This window comes from Trichechus manatus, unplaced genomic scaffold (genome assembly GCF_000243295.1).
Source record: "Trichechus manatus latirostris isolate Lorelei unplaced genomic scaffold, TriManLat1.0 scaffold00024, whole genome shotgun sequence".
Lineage (NCBI taxonomy): Eukaryota > Metazoa > Chordata > Mammalia > Sirenia > Trichechidae > Trichechus > Trichechus manatus.
Window position 1 is genome coordinate 18,944,536 of NW_004443960.1, and position 18,320 is coordinate 18,962,855.

Here is an 18,320-nt window from a genome sequence, read left to right on the forward strand (position 1 = left end):
TGGCCCTTTCTGTCTCTTGGGCTAATACTTTGTGTCTTTGGTGTTCTTCATTCTCCTTTATTCCAGGTGGGTTGGGACCAACTGATGCATCTTAGATGACTGCTCATTAGCTTTTAAGACCCCAGGTGCCACTCACCAAAGTAGGTGTTGGGAGGTTTTTGATTACTGATTCAATCACTTCACTTGTTATGGATCTGTTGAGATCTTCTATTTCTTCTTGAGTCAATATAGGTAGTTTGTGGGTTTCTAGGAATGTGTCTATTTCGTCCAAGTTGTCTAATTTGTTGGTGTACAATTGTTCATAGTATTCTTATAAACATTTTCATCTCTGTAAATGCAGATGGATTCTTTTGTAATGTCCCTGCTTTCATTTCTGTTTTTAGTCATTTGCATCTCCTCTTTTTTCTTTGTCTGTTTAGCTAGAGATTTGTCAATTTTACTGATCTTTTCAAAGAGCCAACTTCTAGTTTTGTTGATTTTCTTCTATTATTTTGCTATTCTCTATATATTTCATTCATATCTTCTTTGATCTTTGTTATTTCCTTCCTTTTGTAGCCTTGGGATTAGTTTGCCCTTCTTTTTCTAGTTCCTCAAATTGTAAAGTTAGCTTATGATTTGATTTCTTTTTTAATGTAGGCATTTACAACTGTAAATTTCCCTCTAAGCCCTGCCCTTGCTACATCTCTTAAGTTTTGGTATGTTGTACTTTCATTTTTGTTCATCTCTCAGTATTTTCTGATATTCCTTTAGTTTCTTCTTTGACCACTGGTTGTTTAATAATATGTTGTTTAATTTCCACATATGTCTGTAATGTCCAGTTTTCATTCTCTTACTTGATTTCTAGTTTCATTCCATTGTAGTCAGAGAAGATACTTTGTATGATTTTAATCTTTTTAAATTTATTGAGATTGTTTTGTGATTGTTATGGATTGAGTTGTGTTCCTCAAAAGTATGTGTTACAAATCCCAACCCCTGTACCAGAGGTTATAATCCCATTTGGAAGTGGGTTTTTATTTTTATGTTAATGAGGCAGCATTAGTGTAGGATATGTCTTAAATCAATCTCTTTTGAGATATAAAAACAGCAGATTGAGCAAGCAAGTATGAATGGGGGAAGATAAATGCCATGCCACCTGAGACCTCCAAGGAACCAAGAAACAGAAGCTGAAAAGACATAAGAACCTGCCCCTAGAGCCAACAGAGAGAGAAAGCCTTCCCCTATAGCTAGTGCCCTGATTGACTTCTGTCCTCCTAAACTGTGAGAAAATAAATTTCTGTTTGTTAAAGCCACCCAATTGTGGTATTTGTTATAGCAGCACTTGATAACTAAGATAGTGATGTAGCATATAGTCTATCCTGGAGAATGATCTATGTGCACTGAAGAAGAATGTGTGTTCTACTGATGTTGGGTGGAGTGTTTATATATGTCTGTTGGTCTAGTTGGTTTATAGTGTTGTTGAAATCCTATTTCCCTACTGATCTTCTGTCTAGATATTCTGTCCGTTATTGAAATAACAGCCATGACTATGTAACTATTTCTTCTTTCAATCCTGTCATGTATACTTCGTATATTTTGGGACCCTGTTGTTAGGTACATATGTAATGGTTATATCTTCTTAATGAATTGACCCTTTTATAATTACACAATGTCTTTCTCTCTTGTAATAGATTTTGACCTAAAGTCTGTTTTGTATGATGTTAATATAGCCATCCAGCTATTTTGGTTACACGGAATATTTTTTTTTTCCATCCTTTCTCTTTCAGCCTATCTCTGTTTTGGCTCTAAAGTACGTCTCTTGTGGACAACATATTGACGAATGAAAACTTAAGAGGTCTCGACCTAATATACAAATGGGAATCACTAGTATATACAGGGCAGTTGAAGTCATGAAAGGGATTGTGAATGTGTGGAATAAGATGAGAATATGGTCAAGAGCATAGCCTTGGAGCACCTGTACTGGGAGATTAGGGGCAAGTCACTCAACCTTAGTTTCTTCATCTGTAAAAGGGGACTTCGTTGGGCCCTAATGTCCTCTCCAGCCTGATGACCTGAAGACAATTGTTGCACACAGGGGTCGAGTCTATTGTTTGTCATAGCAGACAGCAGGTGCTTGATAAGAGTTTGTTGAGTAAACAAATATTATTGTTGAGTGGTTGTGTCCTTGTCTTACATCTAGTCAACTTATGAGAGACACCAGTTGTGAGATTTTTTTCAAATGTTATCAGTTAGGAAGACTGAAGGAGGAAAAATGAGACCATTTAACAATATCAACAACAATATAATACAATACAATGCAATAGTGATCAAGGTCTTGGAGGAGGCTCCGGTAACTCTACAATGGTCTCCAGAGGCCAGAAGCCTGTAGATGGTCTAGGCCACCGACATCGAGACCGATGAGTATGCCCTGGAGACCGCTGATGAGGCCCACGTGGCCTGTATTGTGGAGCAGGGGGACACCAGCCGGGTAGCGGTGGGGGACGCCAACCGGGTAAGGTAGAGGGACACCAGCCAGGTGAGGGAGGAGGACGCCAGTCGGGTGGGGGAGGGAGAGGCCTGAAAGGCTGTGGAGGGGGATGCCAGCCGGTTGGAGGAGGGGGAGGACAAAAGGGTGGAGGAGGGGGAGGACAAAAGAATGGGGGAGGTGACCACTCTGGTGGAGGCTTGGGAGAAGAGCAGGGTGCACAACGTGGTGGAGGTTCTGGCCAAGCCTTGGGAGGCCAGCTGGGAGGAGGAGCAGGAGGTTCTGGCTGAGGTTGGGGAACATAGCTGGGAGGAGGTGGTGGAGGGTGTGGTGGACGGTGTGGTGGAGGGTGTGGTGGAGGGTCCGGGGTGGGAAGACATGTGGGTGGAGCCAGTGGCCCACTACCCATGGGTGCTGATGGAGGGGGTCTGATGGGGCAGTGCGTGGCTGATTGTCCTGGGCAAGGAGGGGTCCCTCCTGCAGCCCTCTGACCCTGTAGAATAGAAGCAGTGAAATTTTTAAAATACTTCAATAGGACAGACCAAAGCACTAAAAATTATAAAAGCTGAAACACAATCATGCAGGTGTCAGCACCTGGCACCTTCCCCTCCACCGGGTCTCAAAAGAGTAGCATAAGTGCCAGAAAACTCTACGCCTCCTGCTTATTCCACTGCAGATCGGGGGGTAAAGGAATGCAACTGAAAAGCAAAAAACAAAAACTAGGTCGAATAAGTCAAAATACACAAGAAACATGGAGATCATATGTAGGAGTAAGAAAGGAAAAGAGGAAGCCAGGCCCCTCCTGGGCCTGTCACCCGAGAGTCCAGCCAAGGCTTTGGTAAAAAGGAGGAGGAAAGCGCCCCCACCCTCAACGCTGGAGTGAAGACAGAATTCGGTGTTTGGAGTCCCAGAAATAGCTGTCAAGGAAGTTGATAGAGTGATGGTTTACAGCCCCCTTTAGAAATTCCTGTTTTTCGATTCTGTGATATTTTCATGAAGCGTTTTTTCATTCTGTCTCTGTGCAGAAACATACACTCTTTACGACACAGCGTAGAAATGACCAGTTTCTGCGTCTTTCCACTTAACGTTACATTAAGAGCATTTTCTGTGTTCTGAAATGTCTTTGAAACTTATATGACTTTTAGGAGCTGCCTCCACTGTAACGGTTTACACTAGTTACACAATCCCGCTACCATGGGTCATTGAGCTCTTGTCACATTTTCACTGTAATCCATCCTGTCCCAATGAAAGTGCTCTCACCAGGTCTTTGGATGCAGGTGTGGTCATTTCATTAGGGTAGATGGCTAGAAGTAGGATTGGGCTGAATGAAGGGGTGTCAGCATTTTGAAGGCATCAGGTACCCAGTGTTACACTGCATTTTAGGATGGTTGTGAGAATTCACAATTCCACTACCAGTGTGTGAAAGGGGCCCCAGAAGAGTTAATATTTATTAATTCTTTTATCAATTAAAAGTTTTCTTATTGAAATTACACAGTTGTCTTATTCACTGATTCTCTACTGAAAAAGATAAGACCATTTTACAAAGTTAGCTTTGATTTCACTCATCAATTTGTGTTCTCATTACTAATCTAAAAGGAAACCCAATAATGGGCCAGTGGCTATAAAAATTCCTGATTATTCATGATTCAAAGCATATCTAACGTACGTAAAAATACTCACTGCAAGGACAGTCCGGACAGAGACTATTACTAAAATAGTAATGCCCAGGACAAGAAAAGCCTTTGTAATTTTTGGGTCCAGCCCAGAGAAATCGTCATCGGTGAGCTGAAAGAGCAATATTCAGAGTCACAAGAAGCCACCAAGAAATGTACAATATGCAGTCACATGGAATCACAGTGAGAAACCATAAATCAGCTTCCAAGAAGTAGACCCTTCAGATATCTCAGGTGGATTCCACTGTTCCCAGGAAGATTGGAAGCTGGACACCTCGTGTTTCTTACAAGGCTGGTGGTGGTGTTAGATGTTGTGAGTGTGCTGTCTCTAACAGGCTCAATTTCCGGTTCACCAGAGGCTCTACCTGGCCTTGTGTCTAACACTGAATCACACTTTTCTCAAGAATACATTGATTTTTTTTAACATCTTAAAGACTAGCACAAGGCTATGTGTGTGTGTGTGTGTATGTGTACACTACAGAGATTTCTTTATTCAGAATTAATCAACTTTTAGGGTTTGAATAAAAGCTGAGTGGTGATCATGAAGATGACACTAACAATGTGAGATTTCTCTAGGATCCTTGATTTTCATTCTATTCCACTCTTCTGTGAATGGAGACAGGCTGCCTGACTAAGTTTGGACTGTCCTGATAACTTGTCTGGAGAGATTGCTTTGGATTTAAGTGCTTGTTCTTGAAAACTCATTACTTTAATTCTAAACATTTCCTTGAAGACAGTGTGTTAAACAGATATTCATTCAACACAGTATGATTTAGCAATGGAGACTAATGAATTATGGATCCAGGCAACAATGATTCATCATGAACTTGCAAAATGCAAATATAAGCTGGGACAACCCTGCGAAGGTGCTGCTTTCTGGGTTTCTGTTTTAAGGGCCGTGGCCTAACGGGGAAAACCAGCCCCAAGTCTCTTTCCATGGTAAAGGATTAACACATTGTGGTATATTTGTGTATGGGAATTCTGCTCAGCAATGAAAACAAAGAAACTATTAGTACATCAAACATCATGGATAAATCTAAAGATAATTATGCTGACTTGAAGAATCCTGAATAAAAACAAAAAGTAAATCCTGTACGCTTCAATTACATAAAAATTCTATAAAAATGCGGATCAGTAGTTGGAAGAGGGGTGGCAGAAATGGAGGGAGAGGACAAACGAATGAATTAAAAGAATCAGAAAGAATCTTTTGGGGGTTAGGGATATGTTAATTATCTTGATTATGGTAATCGTTTCGTGGCTGTATACATATATCAAAATTCAACAAATTGAATACTTTAATTAGGTGCTGCTTATTATACATCACTTATAGACAATCAAGCTGTAGGAAAAAAAACTGGATACACAAACTGTTATAGTTTTTTATTTCCTTGACCAAAAGAATATTGCTAGTATTTTTAAAAAGTCAACAGAATATAATTTATGAATTTATAAGCCAATTTATAATTGAGGAAAAATACATGCTTACATTATATGGGAATCCTGGCACTTTATAATGGCTAGAAATATACCCAATCCGTAAGAAAGAATGGGAAATAATAGGAATCAACATTCTGTATTAAAGATAGTGCGTGTGAGATAAATATAGATATGTAGATATATAGACATAAAACCCTGGTGGCGTAGTGGTTAAGAGCTATGGCTGCTAACTAAGAGGTCAGCAGTTTGAATCCACAAGGTGCTCCTTGGAAGCTCTATGGGGCAGTTCTACTCTGTCCTATAGGGTTGCTGTGAGTCGGAATCGACTCAGTGGCAACGGGTTTGGGTTTTTTTTTTTAATGGACATAACTAAGAGAGATAGGCAGTTGCTATCATAATTAGACAAGGATTTAATATTCCAATAAAGAAGTACAAAATATTGTTACCATCAAGTTTCTAAAACCATCGAAGTTTTCTTTCAGCATTCATTTTCATTCTGAAACAGGGCATGTAATGTCAGATTTTTGAAGTCCATAAAAGACTTGCATGAGAGGAATCTTGTGTATTATGTGATTAAAACTATGAAAATAGAAGCTAGTTAGAAACACAATTGCAGACAGCCACTAAAAAGAATTTACTTTCGTATTTCATAGTATTTCACCTAAACCAACCAATAACAACCATGAAAACTAATATGTGAAAGGACTACAATAATTCCTGGAATGTATGGTCACCACAACAAAAGGCAAATCTTGTTTCTCCAAAAACAAAATTGTACAAGTATTTTAGGAGAAAATAAATTTGCAGTGCAATTCATACTAATCCACATAGAGCTTCAGCTTTATGCAGATTGAAATCTCTCTAGAAAATAAACTTCGAGCTCTCTAACATTTTCATCTCAGTCCTCACAGCTGAGATGACTACCGTGTGTGCTTTCAGGAAACTCACTGTCTTTAAGTAGACACTGTCTAAAAGGGAGCATTAACTCTCAGCAAATTCATTAAAGAAGCAGATCAAATGCATGAAAAGACCAAGGCCACCCTTTCCTAACTGGTCAAACACCCCAGTTCTGGGTACTGTTGTTCTGTCTGGCTATTGTCAGGATGCCGGTGTCAGGAGTGCACTACTACCTAAGTCAGATCAGACGGGCCACTAAGTGCTGCGGTTCTGCTGGTCACCCTTCGAAGTAAACTGAGTCCCCCCTCAATCACCCCAGGAAAAGCTGTTGTTTAAGCTAGTGTGAAACAGCCCAATAAAAAGTGAGAAACCACAGCATGTCCAAGGATTACTCACATCTTCGGTTGGAGGAGTTATTGGCCAGACCGCCAGCAACCAGAAGAACAGCCTTTGTGCCTTCATGACTTGTCCCCTTGAGGAAGCTCAAGTGGCACAAGGAAGGAGGTGGGGCAGGGCCTGGGAGGGACAGGGGGTGCTTGAGCTCCTGGGAGGGGGAAGGGGGATGACTGGGGAAAAAAGGGATAGGGAAAGGGTAAAGATGGCAGGGATGGGATGGAGGGGTGAGGAGACCACACAGGAGAGAAGCTGGAGGAGGGTTCAAAGTAGGTCAGTAGATGAGTAAGTCAACAGGTCATAGGATGCAAGGAGCAGAAGAGTTGGAGTCTCAGGATTAGTAGCCTTCTCCCATCTGGTCGATGCCTTAATAACCTGCATGGTTTATATACTCTCCCTCGTCCAATCCCTGCCTTCGCCCCTGACGCATCACAGTGGAACCTACCATGTACAGTCCCCCACCAACTGCCATACTAACTACAGGTCCTTTCTGGAACCATTAAGAAATTTGTGATTTATGGTCCTTCCCAACCCATCTTCCCTCTCCCCCATATTCTGGGTTGCTTCCTCCTTTCCTGAACTCCCAGAATTTCCCATGGTTAGTCTTGGCTACAAAACATATAGAGTGAATGATGACAGAACTGTTAGAAGAAACAAACATAAGCAGAGTAGAAGAGTTTACATCCCGACCCTGTCAACTGATATAATAAACAGACAAAAATCAGTAAGGGTGTGGAACATTTGAATAGTAAACCTATATATATGTGTGTGTTTGTCTCATTATTCCTAACAACTGTACAAGAAACGTTATTTTCAAGCACACATGGTAGATTTACAAAAATCTATATTCGGGACTTTAAGCTAGTCTCCGTAAATTTCAGAGGAGTGAAATCACAAAAAAAGTGTTCTCTTGTTTTCTAATCATAATGTAATCGTGCTAGAAATTAATGATAAAGTGCTAACTAGAAACTCCCTGTCTTAGTCATCTAGTGCTGCTCCAACAGAAATACCACAATGGGTGGCTTTCAGAAAGAGAAATTTATTTTCTCACAGTCTAGTAGGCTAGAGGTCCAAATTCAGGGTGTCAGCTCCAGGGGAAGGCTTTCTCTCTCTGTCGGCTCTGGAGGAAGGTCCTTGTCATCATCAGTCGTCCCCCGGACTAAGAGCTTCTCTGCACAGGAACCTCAGGTCCAAAGGACACGCTATGCTCCTGGTGCTTCTTTCTTGGTGGTATGAGGTCCCCACGTGTCTCTGCTTGCTTCTCTCTTTTATAGCTCAAAAGAGATTGGATTAAGACACTATCCAATCTTGTAGACTTCATCAGTATAACCTCATCATAGTGATAGAGTTTACAACACATATGGAAATCATATCAGATTACACAATCATACAATACTGGGAATCATGACCCAGTCAAGCCGACAGACATTTTTGGGGGACACAATTCAATCCATGACACTCCCCATGTTGGAAATGAAACACAAATCAAAGCAGAAATCTCAGGGGAAAAGGAATATATATGAACTCAGTGATAACAGTAACGTAAAATGGCATTAAAATGTATCTTCTTTTGGCCTGGGAATTCCAATTTAGGTTGGGAAAGATTTTCAGGTCTCAAAATCATCCGCTATTAACTTAGAAAATGTCACACCTGAAATAGCTGTAGAAATGTAAGTTAACTACATCACCCCACTATTCATTAGTGTGGGCTTTAAATGATGCACATAAATGGGGACACCACCAAGTTGACTCTCACACTTGAACTTGCTGGGATCTCCAAAGAACTTATGCATTTTAAGGGAGAAAGTTCCTCAGCTTCTCTCCTGGGAGACCAATGAACAATACCCAGAAAGCATGGCAACCCCAGGAATAATGGGTGGTGGGTGTCAGAAAGGGCCCAGGGGCACCAGTGACTAGGACAAACCCACACAAAGTGATCATCTTTCTCAGGCCCTGTCCTGAGCTGAACTGCCTATACAGGTGTTTATCTGCATGATTGAACACAGTGATTCTGAAACTTATTCAGGCCTATGGCAGCTTCAAGATTGTTACTTTAACTCAACTTACAAGAATCAGAAATGAAAGTGATGACATTACTATCAACCTTACAGAAATAAAAATAGATTATAAGAGAATACTTTGAACAACTGAAAGCTGACCAAATAAATAAGGTAAATCAAATAAGCAAATTCCCAGAAACACGAGCTACAAAACAACTCAAATAGAAAATCTGTATAGACTTATAAAAAGTAAAGAGATTGAATCAGTAATCAAAAATCTCCCAACAAAAAAGCCTGGGACCAGATGGTTTCCTAGCAAAATTCTATGAAACATTTAAAGAAGGATTATCACCAATTCTCCAATTCTTCAAAAACAAAACAGGAGAGAACACTTCCTAATTCATTCTATGTGGCCAGCATTACTGATACCAAAGCCAGACATAGAAAGACTTCACAGGAAAAGAAAAATGTAGAACACTATTCCTCAAGAATATAGATGTAAAAATCCTCAACCAAATACTGGCAATGCAAATCCAGCAGCACAGCAAAAGGATTATACACTATGAGCAACAGGGATTTATCCCAGAAATGCAAGGGTGATTTAACATAAAAATCAATCAATGTAATATACTACAGTAGTAGAATGAAGCACAAAAACCCAGACATGATCACGTTAATTGATGCAGATAAAGCGTTTGTGAATATCCAATACTCTCTCATGAAAAAATGTTCAGAAAGTTTGAACTAAGAGGGAACTTCCTCGACATGATAAAGACCTTATATGAAAAACCCACAGCTAACATTAATTTACTCAGTAGTGAAAGACTGACAGCTTTTCCCCTAACATCAGGAATAAGACAAGGATCCTTGCTGTCAATACTTCTATTCAACATGTATTGGAAGTTTAGCCAGATTAGTCAGGCTAGAAAAAGAAATAGCATATCCAGGCTGCATTGGAGGAAGTCAAACTATCCCTACTCACAGTTGATATGATCTTGTAAAGACTAAATCCTAAAGAATTAACAACAAACACTGTTAGAGCTAATAAACGAATTCAGCAAGGTTGCAGGATACAAGACCAACACAAAAAATCAGTTGAATGTCTATACACTGGCATTGAAGAATCGAAGGAAACCGAGAAAACAATTCCATTTACAATAGCATCCAAATGAATACAATACTTAGGAATAAATTTAACCAGTGAGATGAAGGATTTGTACCCTGAAAACTACAAAATATTTCTGCAGGAATTAATAGAGACCTAAATAAATGGAAAGGTCCTGTGTTCATGAGTGGAAAGATTTAATATGATTAAAATGGCAGTATTCCCTAAGGCAATCCACATATGCAATGGCTTGCCCATCAAAATCCCAACCCTTTTTGTGCAGAAATGGTAAAACTGGTCCTAAAATTGGCATAGAATTTCAAGGAACCCCAAGTAGCCAAAATAATCTTGAAAAAGAAGAACCATGACAGAACTCACATTTCCTGATTTCAAAACTTACTATAAAGCTTCAGTAATCAAAACAGTGTGGTACTGGCATAGAGATATATAGATCAGTGGAATAGAACTGAGCATCCAGAACTGAACCCTCACATATGTGGCCAATCACTTTTCAACAAGGGTGCCAAGTACTTTTCAACAAGGGTGCCAAGTCCATTCAATGGAGAAAGAAGAGGCTTTTCAACAAATGATGCTAGGGAAACTGGATATTATATATAAAAATTGAAGTTGGACTTTTACCTCACCTTGTATACACTAGTTAATTCAAAATAATCAATGATCTAAATATAGGTACTAAAACTAGAAAAGTCTTAGAAGAAAACATGGGTGTAATTTTCATGACCTTGGATTTGGCAATGGTTTCTTAGAAATGCCACCTAAAGCACAAGCAACTATAGAAGAAATAGGGAAATTGGATTTCATCCAAAGTAAAAATTTTTGTGCATTGAAAGATGCTAACCGAGGAGTGGAAAACAAACCACAGAATGGGAGAAAATGTTTGCAAATCATATATTTGATAAAGGTTTAGTATCCAGAAGTTATAAAGAACACTAAGAACAAAATCTCAAATTACCCAATGTAAAATTGGGCAAAGGACTTGAATTGACACTTCTCCAAAGAAGATTACAAATGGCCAACAGACACAAGCAAAGATGTTCAACATTATTAATCACAAACCCCCACCTTGCCCAAAGTCCTCAATCAGAATCCCATAGAGGTCTACAATTTCTGATGCCTGCAGGTTCCCTGACCACTTAAATTTACAGAACGCATATCCCTGTCTCCAACTGGTCAAGAACCCAGGAGCTTCTTTGTCCTTAGCATTAGCAGCTCCCTTTGCCCTGACTCCTCTGTTCTTTCCTCCTTTTTCCAGGCTGCTAGGATAAACTTTGGCCGCTTCCTGGACAAACTGAGACTCCACGGAAGGTGACTGTTGAACAGGTGAGCAAGTTTTCAATGATGCTGCTCCTCACCAACACTCTCTAACCACATTCTAAACACACACAGAGAGACACACACATTCACACTGACCACACAACTTCTGACCACATGAAAATGAATGCAACACACACATAGATACTGGAAATGATTGTATATCTTCTGACAACACATCCACACTGAGAACTCACGCATATTTGACCACAGTTACATCCTGAATTCACACACTGATCACACATTCTCACGTTAGTCACCTAAAAATACACAAAACACAGACAACAAACATGTACTCATTGCACATTCTCCAAGATCCCACATGTCCCTACACCCACTCACCATAGCAAACATCAATTAAATACACATACAAAGAGACCCGGAAATGGCCATCTACCTTCTGATCATACCCAAATATGAAAATCATATGTACACACCCAAACAACATACTGACCCCCACCACAGTGACCATTCATTCTCTGAACACACACAAACACAAACCACACACACACAGAGTCAACAAAGCACCTGGCTGGGCATGTGTGGGCTTGACTATGGGGCATCTCGCACCTCAGCATCAGCGTAGAAACCGAGAGAAGGGTGGGGAGTCATGTGGAACAGGGACAAAGTGCAGGAGATTGTGATGTTGGTCCTGCATGAAGTACCTCTGAGCCTTCAGAGCTGGTTTGTCACAGTAGCATGTGAAACAGGGATAGGAGAGCCAAGAGGATCAGAAATGGTGCATAAGAGGTCTCTGATAAAATACTCATTTCCAAATAAAGAATATAGGTATTCCACTCAAGCTCTGAGGAGAATTCGTCAAGGAATTAACGTGTTTTCATTTTAACGTGATGATGGGGAATTCTTCCTGGAGATCAGTCAGTATTGCTGGTAACATTCCTATTTAAATTCCTATAAAACCTATTCTTTGGTTTAAAATATCAGTTGCGAATGCCCACCATTCCCAAGGGGTCATGACCACCGCTAAACAGCCAGCACAAAGCGATCGTCCCTGCGCGCCAATAGCCGGCAGAGGGCGCCCCGTGGCCTTTTCTGACGAGCGGCGCCTCCAGCAGCTGGTGGAGCCGGGCCTCAGCCTGGCGGGTGACTGGGCCGCTGAGGCAGGAGGAAGGGCTTCGTTTCCACAGGACCCAGCGCCAGGGAGGTGCCCTGAGAGTCAACAGTGAGTACAAAGCTTCCTTTTGGTGCCCTGAGTACTGAGGAGAAGGGACTTTGCTGTGGCTTTTCCAGGCCAGACATAGTAGAGCCCGAGGTGAAAGGGAGGATGCGCGCCCCTGTGTACAGGCTGTGGTTAACTTTTTAATGGTTGTTTTTACCTGTAGAAGGAGCCCTGGTGGCGCAGTGGTTAAGCGCTCGGCTGTGGTTGGAACCCACCAGCCACTCAACGGGAGAAGGATGTGGCAGTCTGCTTCCCTAAAGATTACAGCCTAGGAACTCTATGGGGCAGTTCCAGCCTGTACTATAGGGTCACTATGAGTCGGAATCGACTTGACGGCAGTGTGTTTGTTTTTTTGTTTTAGTTTTTACCTGTAACTTTGAAGAAGCTGGGAAATAGTAAAAAATTGAAAAGTAGGTGTATTAAAACCCACAACAATACTTTAATTTTAATTATTTTTCTTTATTAAAATATTAGAAGTTACTATAATTTTGTTGTTCTAGTTTTCATGAAAGCGTTGCTGTTAGTTGTGGTGGAGTGGATTCAGTTCTGACTGTGGGCGACCCATGTGTGCAGAGTAGAACTGCTCCATAGGGTTTTCAAGGCTGTGACCTTTGGGAAGCAGATTGCCAGGCTTGACTTACAAGGCGCCTCTGGGTGGTTTTCAACTGCCAGCCTTTTGGCTTACAGTCCAGTGCTTAACCATCCGTGCAACCCAGGGGATCCTCATGTAAGCATAAAAACAAACGACAAAAAAACGTTGCCGTGGAGTCAAACTCATAACGACCCTATATGACAGAGTAGAACTTCCCCATAGGGTTTCCAAGGAGTGACTGGTGAATTTGAACTGACAGCATTTTGGTTAGCAGCTGTAGCTCTTAACCATTGTGCCACCAGGGCTCCCATGGAAGCATAGTCATCAATAATATTTTTAAAATATAATTCTTAGTTTGTCTCATTTTCAATTGAGATAATTGCCGTGTTTGAGGATTTTCATGACCCAATGATGACTTCAAATAATTTTAAATTTTAACTTTCTGAACCATCTTTCATAGGGCCCCATTGTGACAATGTTTTAAAAAATACAAGAAATTACCAAGGCTTGTTCCAGGTCGGGATAATACTGTGCTAAGCACATTTCGTGAATCAGATTTAGATGAAAAAAGAACATTGATGTCTTTTTAGTACCAACTATTGATATTTTACACAGCTTAAAATGCTTTAAGATGAAATTTCTACAGGACTTAATTTGCTAGAATATTTAAGAGCCAAACCAATGGCTGTAAATTGAATGTATTCATTGAAAATAAATTTTTTTTCTATTAAAAATTCAAGATTTGGAAACAGTGAATTTTGTATGTCTTCACTTCAAAGGTGAAATTAGGATGTCCATAATAATGTCCTGTTTAAAATATATCTATTCCCATAATAATTGATACTTTGATCCGGTGAGTCATACGTTTCCTATTCCTTTACTTTTCTTTATTTTTAAATTCATAAATACATGTTTTGTTAAAGTTTTACATTCACCAAACATGGTTTCAAAGTTACTTTTTCTCATTTGCTGTAACCAACGGATTAGGCCTTCTAACAAGCACGGAGCTTTATATATAGTCAGGATTTCTCGTTGGACAGTTTTATTGACTTTTTCTACGCGGTTCAAAACGTTGTCCCAGATTGAGGAGCTGCATAAAGGGTTGTAATCTATTTGCACAAATATACTTTTCATTTCAGCATACGAACTTGCTTCATTTGATATTTTTTGTATATTAGTATTGGGATAGTATGTCAATTTGTATGGGTATTGCCCTGATTACCATACATCTGATCTTGACATCCATTGGCTATCTTTATGTGTTTATAATGTAGTTTTTAGAATGCATATGAGAATATCGTATCTGCTCATTTAATTTTAAAAAAGTGATATTTTTTTTTCTATATTTTTAAACGTTGTTGTTATTGTTATTTGCCGTGAAGTCCATTCGGATTGACAGTAACCTTATATGACATAAGGAGGTGCATTGTTGTGGCTGTTGTGTCAATCTCGTTGAGGGTTTCCCCTGTTTTTGCTGACCCTCTGTTTTACCAAACACCATGTCCTTCTCTAGTGATTGGTCTTTCCTGATGACTTGTCCAAAATAGAGCCAAAGAAAGTCTTGCCATCCTCACTTCTAAGGAGCCTTCTGATTGTATTTCTTCTAAGAGTGATTTGTTTGTTCTTCTGGCACTCCACAGTGTATTCAATATTCTTTGCCAGCACCACAATTTAAATGCATCAATTCTGCTTCTGCCTTCCTTTTTCATTGTCCAAGTTTTGCATGCATATGAGGTGACTGAAAACACCATAGCTTAGGTTAGGGGCATCTTAGTCATCAAAGTGACATTTTCAGTTTTTAAAACTTTGAAGAGGACTTTTGCACATTTGCCCAATGCAATAAATTTTTTGATTTCTTGGCTGCTGCTTGCATGGATGCATTCATTGTCAAGAAGAACATTTCAAGATCTATCCTGAAGTGCAATGCTGTCAGTAACAGGATAATATCCATACGCCTACAAGGAAGACCAGTTAATACGAATATTATTCAAATTTACACAACAACCACTAAGGCCAAAGATTAAGAAATTGAAGATCTTTACCAACTTGTGCAGTATGAAATTGATCAAACATACAATCAGGATGCATTGATAATTACTGGTGATTGGAATGTGAAAGTTGGAGTCAAAGGATTGGTAGTTGGAAAATATAGCCTTGGTGATAGAAATGATGCTGGAGATCGCATGATAGAATTTTCCAAGACCAATGACTTCTTCACTGCAAATACCTTTTTTCACCAACATAAATGGCGACTATACACATGGACCTTGCCAGACAGAATACACAGGAATCAAATTGACTACATCTGTGGAAAGAGATGATGGAAAAGCTCAATATTATCAGTCAGAACAAGGCCAGGGGCTGACTGCGCAACAGACCATCAATTGCTCCTATGCAAGTTCAAGATGAAACTGAAGAAAATTAAAACAAGTCCAAGAGAGCCAAAGTACAACCTTGAGCATATCCCACCTGAATTTAGAGACCATCTCAAGAATAGATTTGACGCCTTGAACACTAATGACCAAAGACCAGACGAGTTATGGAATGACATCAAGGATATCATACATGAAGAAAGCAAGAGGTCATTAAAAAGACAGGAAAGAAAGAAAAGACCAAAATGGGTGTCAGAAGAGACTCTGAAACTTGTTCTTGAATGTCGAGTAGCTAAAGCAAAAGGAAGAAATGATGAAGTAAAAGAACTGAATAGAAGATTTTAAAGGGCAGCTTGAGAAGACAAAGTAAAGTATTATAATGACATGTGCAAAGACCTGGAGGTAGAAAACCAAAAGGGAAGAACATGCTTGGCATTTCTCAAGCTGAAAGAACTGAAGAAAAAATTCAAGCCTCAAGTTGCAATATTGAAGGATTCTACGGGGAAAATGTGAAATGACGCAGGAAGCATCAAAAGAAGATGGAAGGAATACACAGAGTCACTATGCCGAAAAGAATTGGTCGACGTTCTACCATTTCAGGAGATAGCATATGATCAGGAACTGATGATACTGAAGAAAGAAGTCCAAGCTGCTCTGAAGGCGTTGGCAAAAAACAAGGCTCCAGGAATTGATGGAATACCAATTAAGATGTTTCAACAAACGGACGCAGCACTGGAAGTGCTCACTTGTCTATGCCAAGAAATTTGGAAGACAGCTACCTGGCCAGCTGACTGGAAGAGATTCATATTTATGCCTATTCCCAAGAAAGATGATCCAACCGAATGCAGAAATTATCGAACAATATCATTAATGTCACATGCAAGCAAACTTTTGCTGAAGATCATTCAAAAGCGGCCGCAGCAGTATATTGACAGGGAACTGCCAGAAATTCAAGCCAGATTCAGAAGAGGACGTGGAACGAGGGATATCATTGTTGATGTCAGATGGATCCTGGCTGAAAGCAGAGAATATCAGAAAGATGTTTACCTGTGTTTTATTGACTATGCAAAGGCATTCAACTGTGTGGATCATAACAAATTATGGTTAACATTGCAAAGAATGGAAATTCCAGAACACTTAATTGTGCTCATGAGGAACCTGTACATAGATCAAGAGGGCAGTTGTTGTACTAGAACAAGAGAATACCGCATGGTTTAAAGTCGGGAAAGATGTGCATCAGGGTTATATCCTTTCACCATACTTATTCAGTCTGTATGCTGAACAAATAATCCGAGAAGCTGGACTGTATGAAGAAGAACGGGGCATCAGGATTGGAGGAATACTCATTAACAGCCTGCGATATGCAGATGACACAACCTTGCTTGCTGAAGGTGAAGACGACTTGAAGCATTTACTGATGAAGATCAAGGACCATAGCCTTCAGTATGGATTACACCTCAACATAAAGAAAACAAAAATCCTCACAACTGGGCCAAAAAGCAACATCATGATAGACGGAGAAAAGACTGAAGTTGTCAAGGATTTCATTTTACTTGGATCCACAATCAACACCCATGGAAGCAGTAGTCAAGAAATTAAAAGACGCATTGCATTTGGCATATCTGCTGCAAAAGACCTCTTTAAAGTGTTAAATTAAGCAAAGATGTCACCTTGAAGACTAAGGTGCACCTGACCCAAGCCGTGGTGTTTTCAGTTGCCTCATATGCGTGTGAAAACTGGACGATGAGTAAGGAAGACTGAAGAAGAACTGATGCCTTTGAATTGTGGTGTTGGTGAAGAATATTGAATATACCGTAGACTACCAAAAGAACAAACAAATCTATCTTGGAAGAAGAACAATCAGAATGCTCCTTAGAAGCAAGGATGGCAAGACTACATCTCACATACTTTGGACATGTTATCAGAAGGTTTCAGTCCCTGGAGAAGGACATCATGCTTGGTAAAGTAGAGGGCCAACAAAAAAGAGGAAGACCCTCAACAAGATGGATTGACACAGTGGCTGCAGCAGTGGGCTCAAGCGTAACAACAATTATGAGGGTGGCATAAGACCAGGCAGTGTTTCGTTCTATCGTACATAGGGTCGCTGTAAGTCAGAACTGACTCAATGGCCCCTAACAACAACTGCACCAACAGCTGGCATGGATATTTATTGTTGATCCAAGTAGGATGAAATCCTTGTCAACTTCAATTTCTTTGCCATTTAGCATGACGTTGTTTATTGGTCCAGTTATGAGGATTTTTTTTCTTCACATTCAGGCGTAATCTATACCGAAAGCTCTAGTCTTTGACTTTGGTGGGTAAGTGCTTCAAGTCATCTTCATTTTCAGCAAGCAAGGTTATGTCAGTTGATTATTGAGTTTGTTAATGAGTGTTCCTCCCATACTGATGCTCTCTTCTTCATATAGTCCAGCTTCTAGGATTATTTGGTGTGCAGATGGAATAAGTAAGGTGAAAGGATACAACCCCACCGTATGCCTTTTGCAATTTGTTCTATTTGGACAATTGCCTTTTGATCCATGTCCAGGTTAGGTGTGAGCACAATTAAGTGTTCTGGAGTCCCGATTATTTGTAATGTTACTCATGTCTGGAATATGCTTTCTTTATTAACTGGGCATTTCCTCTGTTGATCCTGTAGGACAGGCCCCTTGCCTTTCCTTACATTTGCACACACAGGTAGGATTGACACACAAAATCAATCATCACAAATTAACAACAGTTCCTGTGGCCTCCCTTGACCTCTGTATCCACCAGGCCCCACAGGACACCCCCACTGTAAGGGCCCCTGAAAGGGTCTGAGTCCCGACCTCGTGCCCAGAGGGTCTTCCCAGAGCCACCCTGCCCCGGTCACTCTCTGGCA

General features: G+C 40.2%; 1 protein-coding gene across 1 annotated transcript in view; it reads left to right on the forward strand.

The window, feature by feature from the left end:
* LDAF1 (lipid droplet assembly factor 1) overlaps nucleotides 1-2,232 on the forward strand; it is a 40,215-nt gene extending 37,983 nt beyond the window's left edge. Inside the window, exon 5 of the mRNA XM_023728517.1 lies at nucleotides 1,764-2,232. Coding sequence (XP_023584285.1) covers nucleotides 1,764-1,785 — 22 coding nt within the window. The 3' untranslated portion in view covers nucleotides 1,786-2,232. The remainder of the gene's footprint in view (nucleotides 1-1,763) is intronic.
* The last annotated feature ends 16,088 nt before the right edge of the window (nucleotides 2,233-18,320 follow it).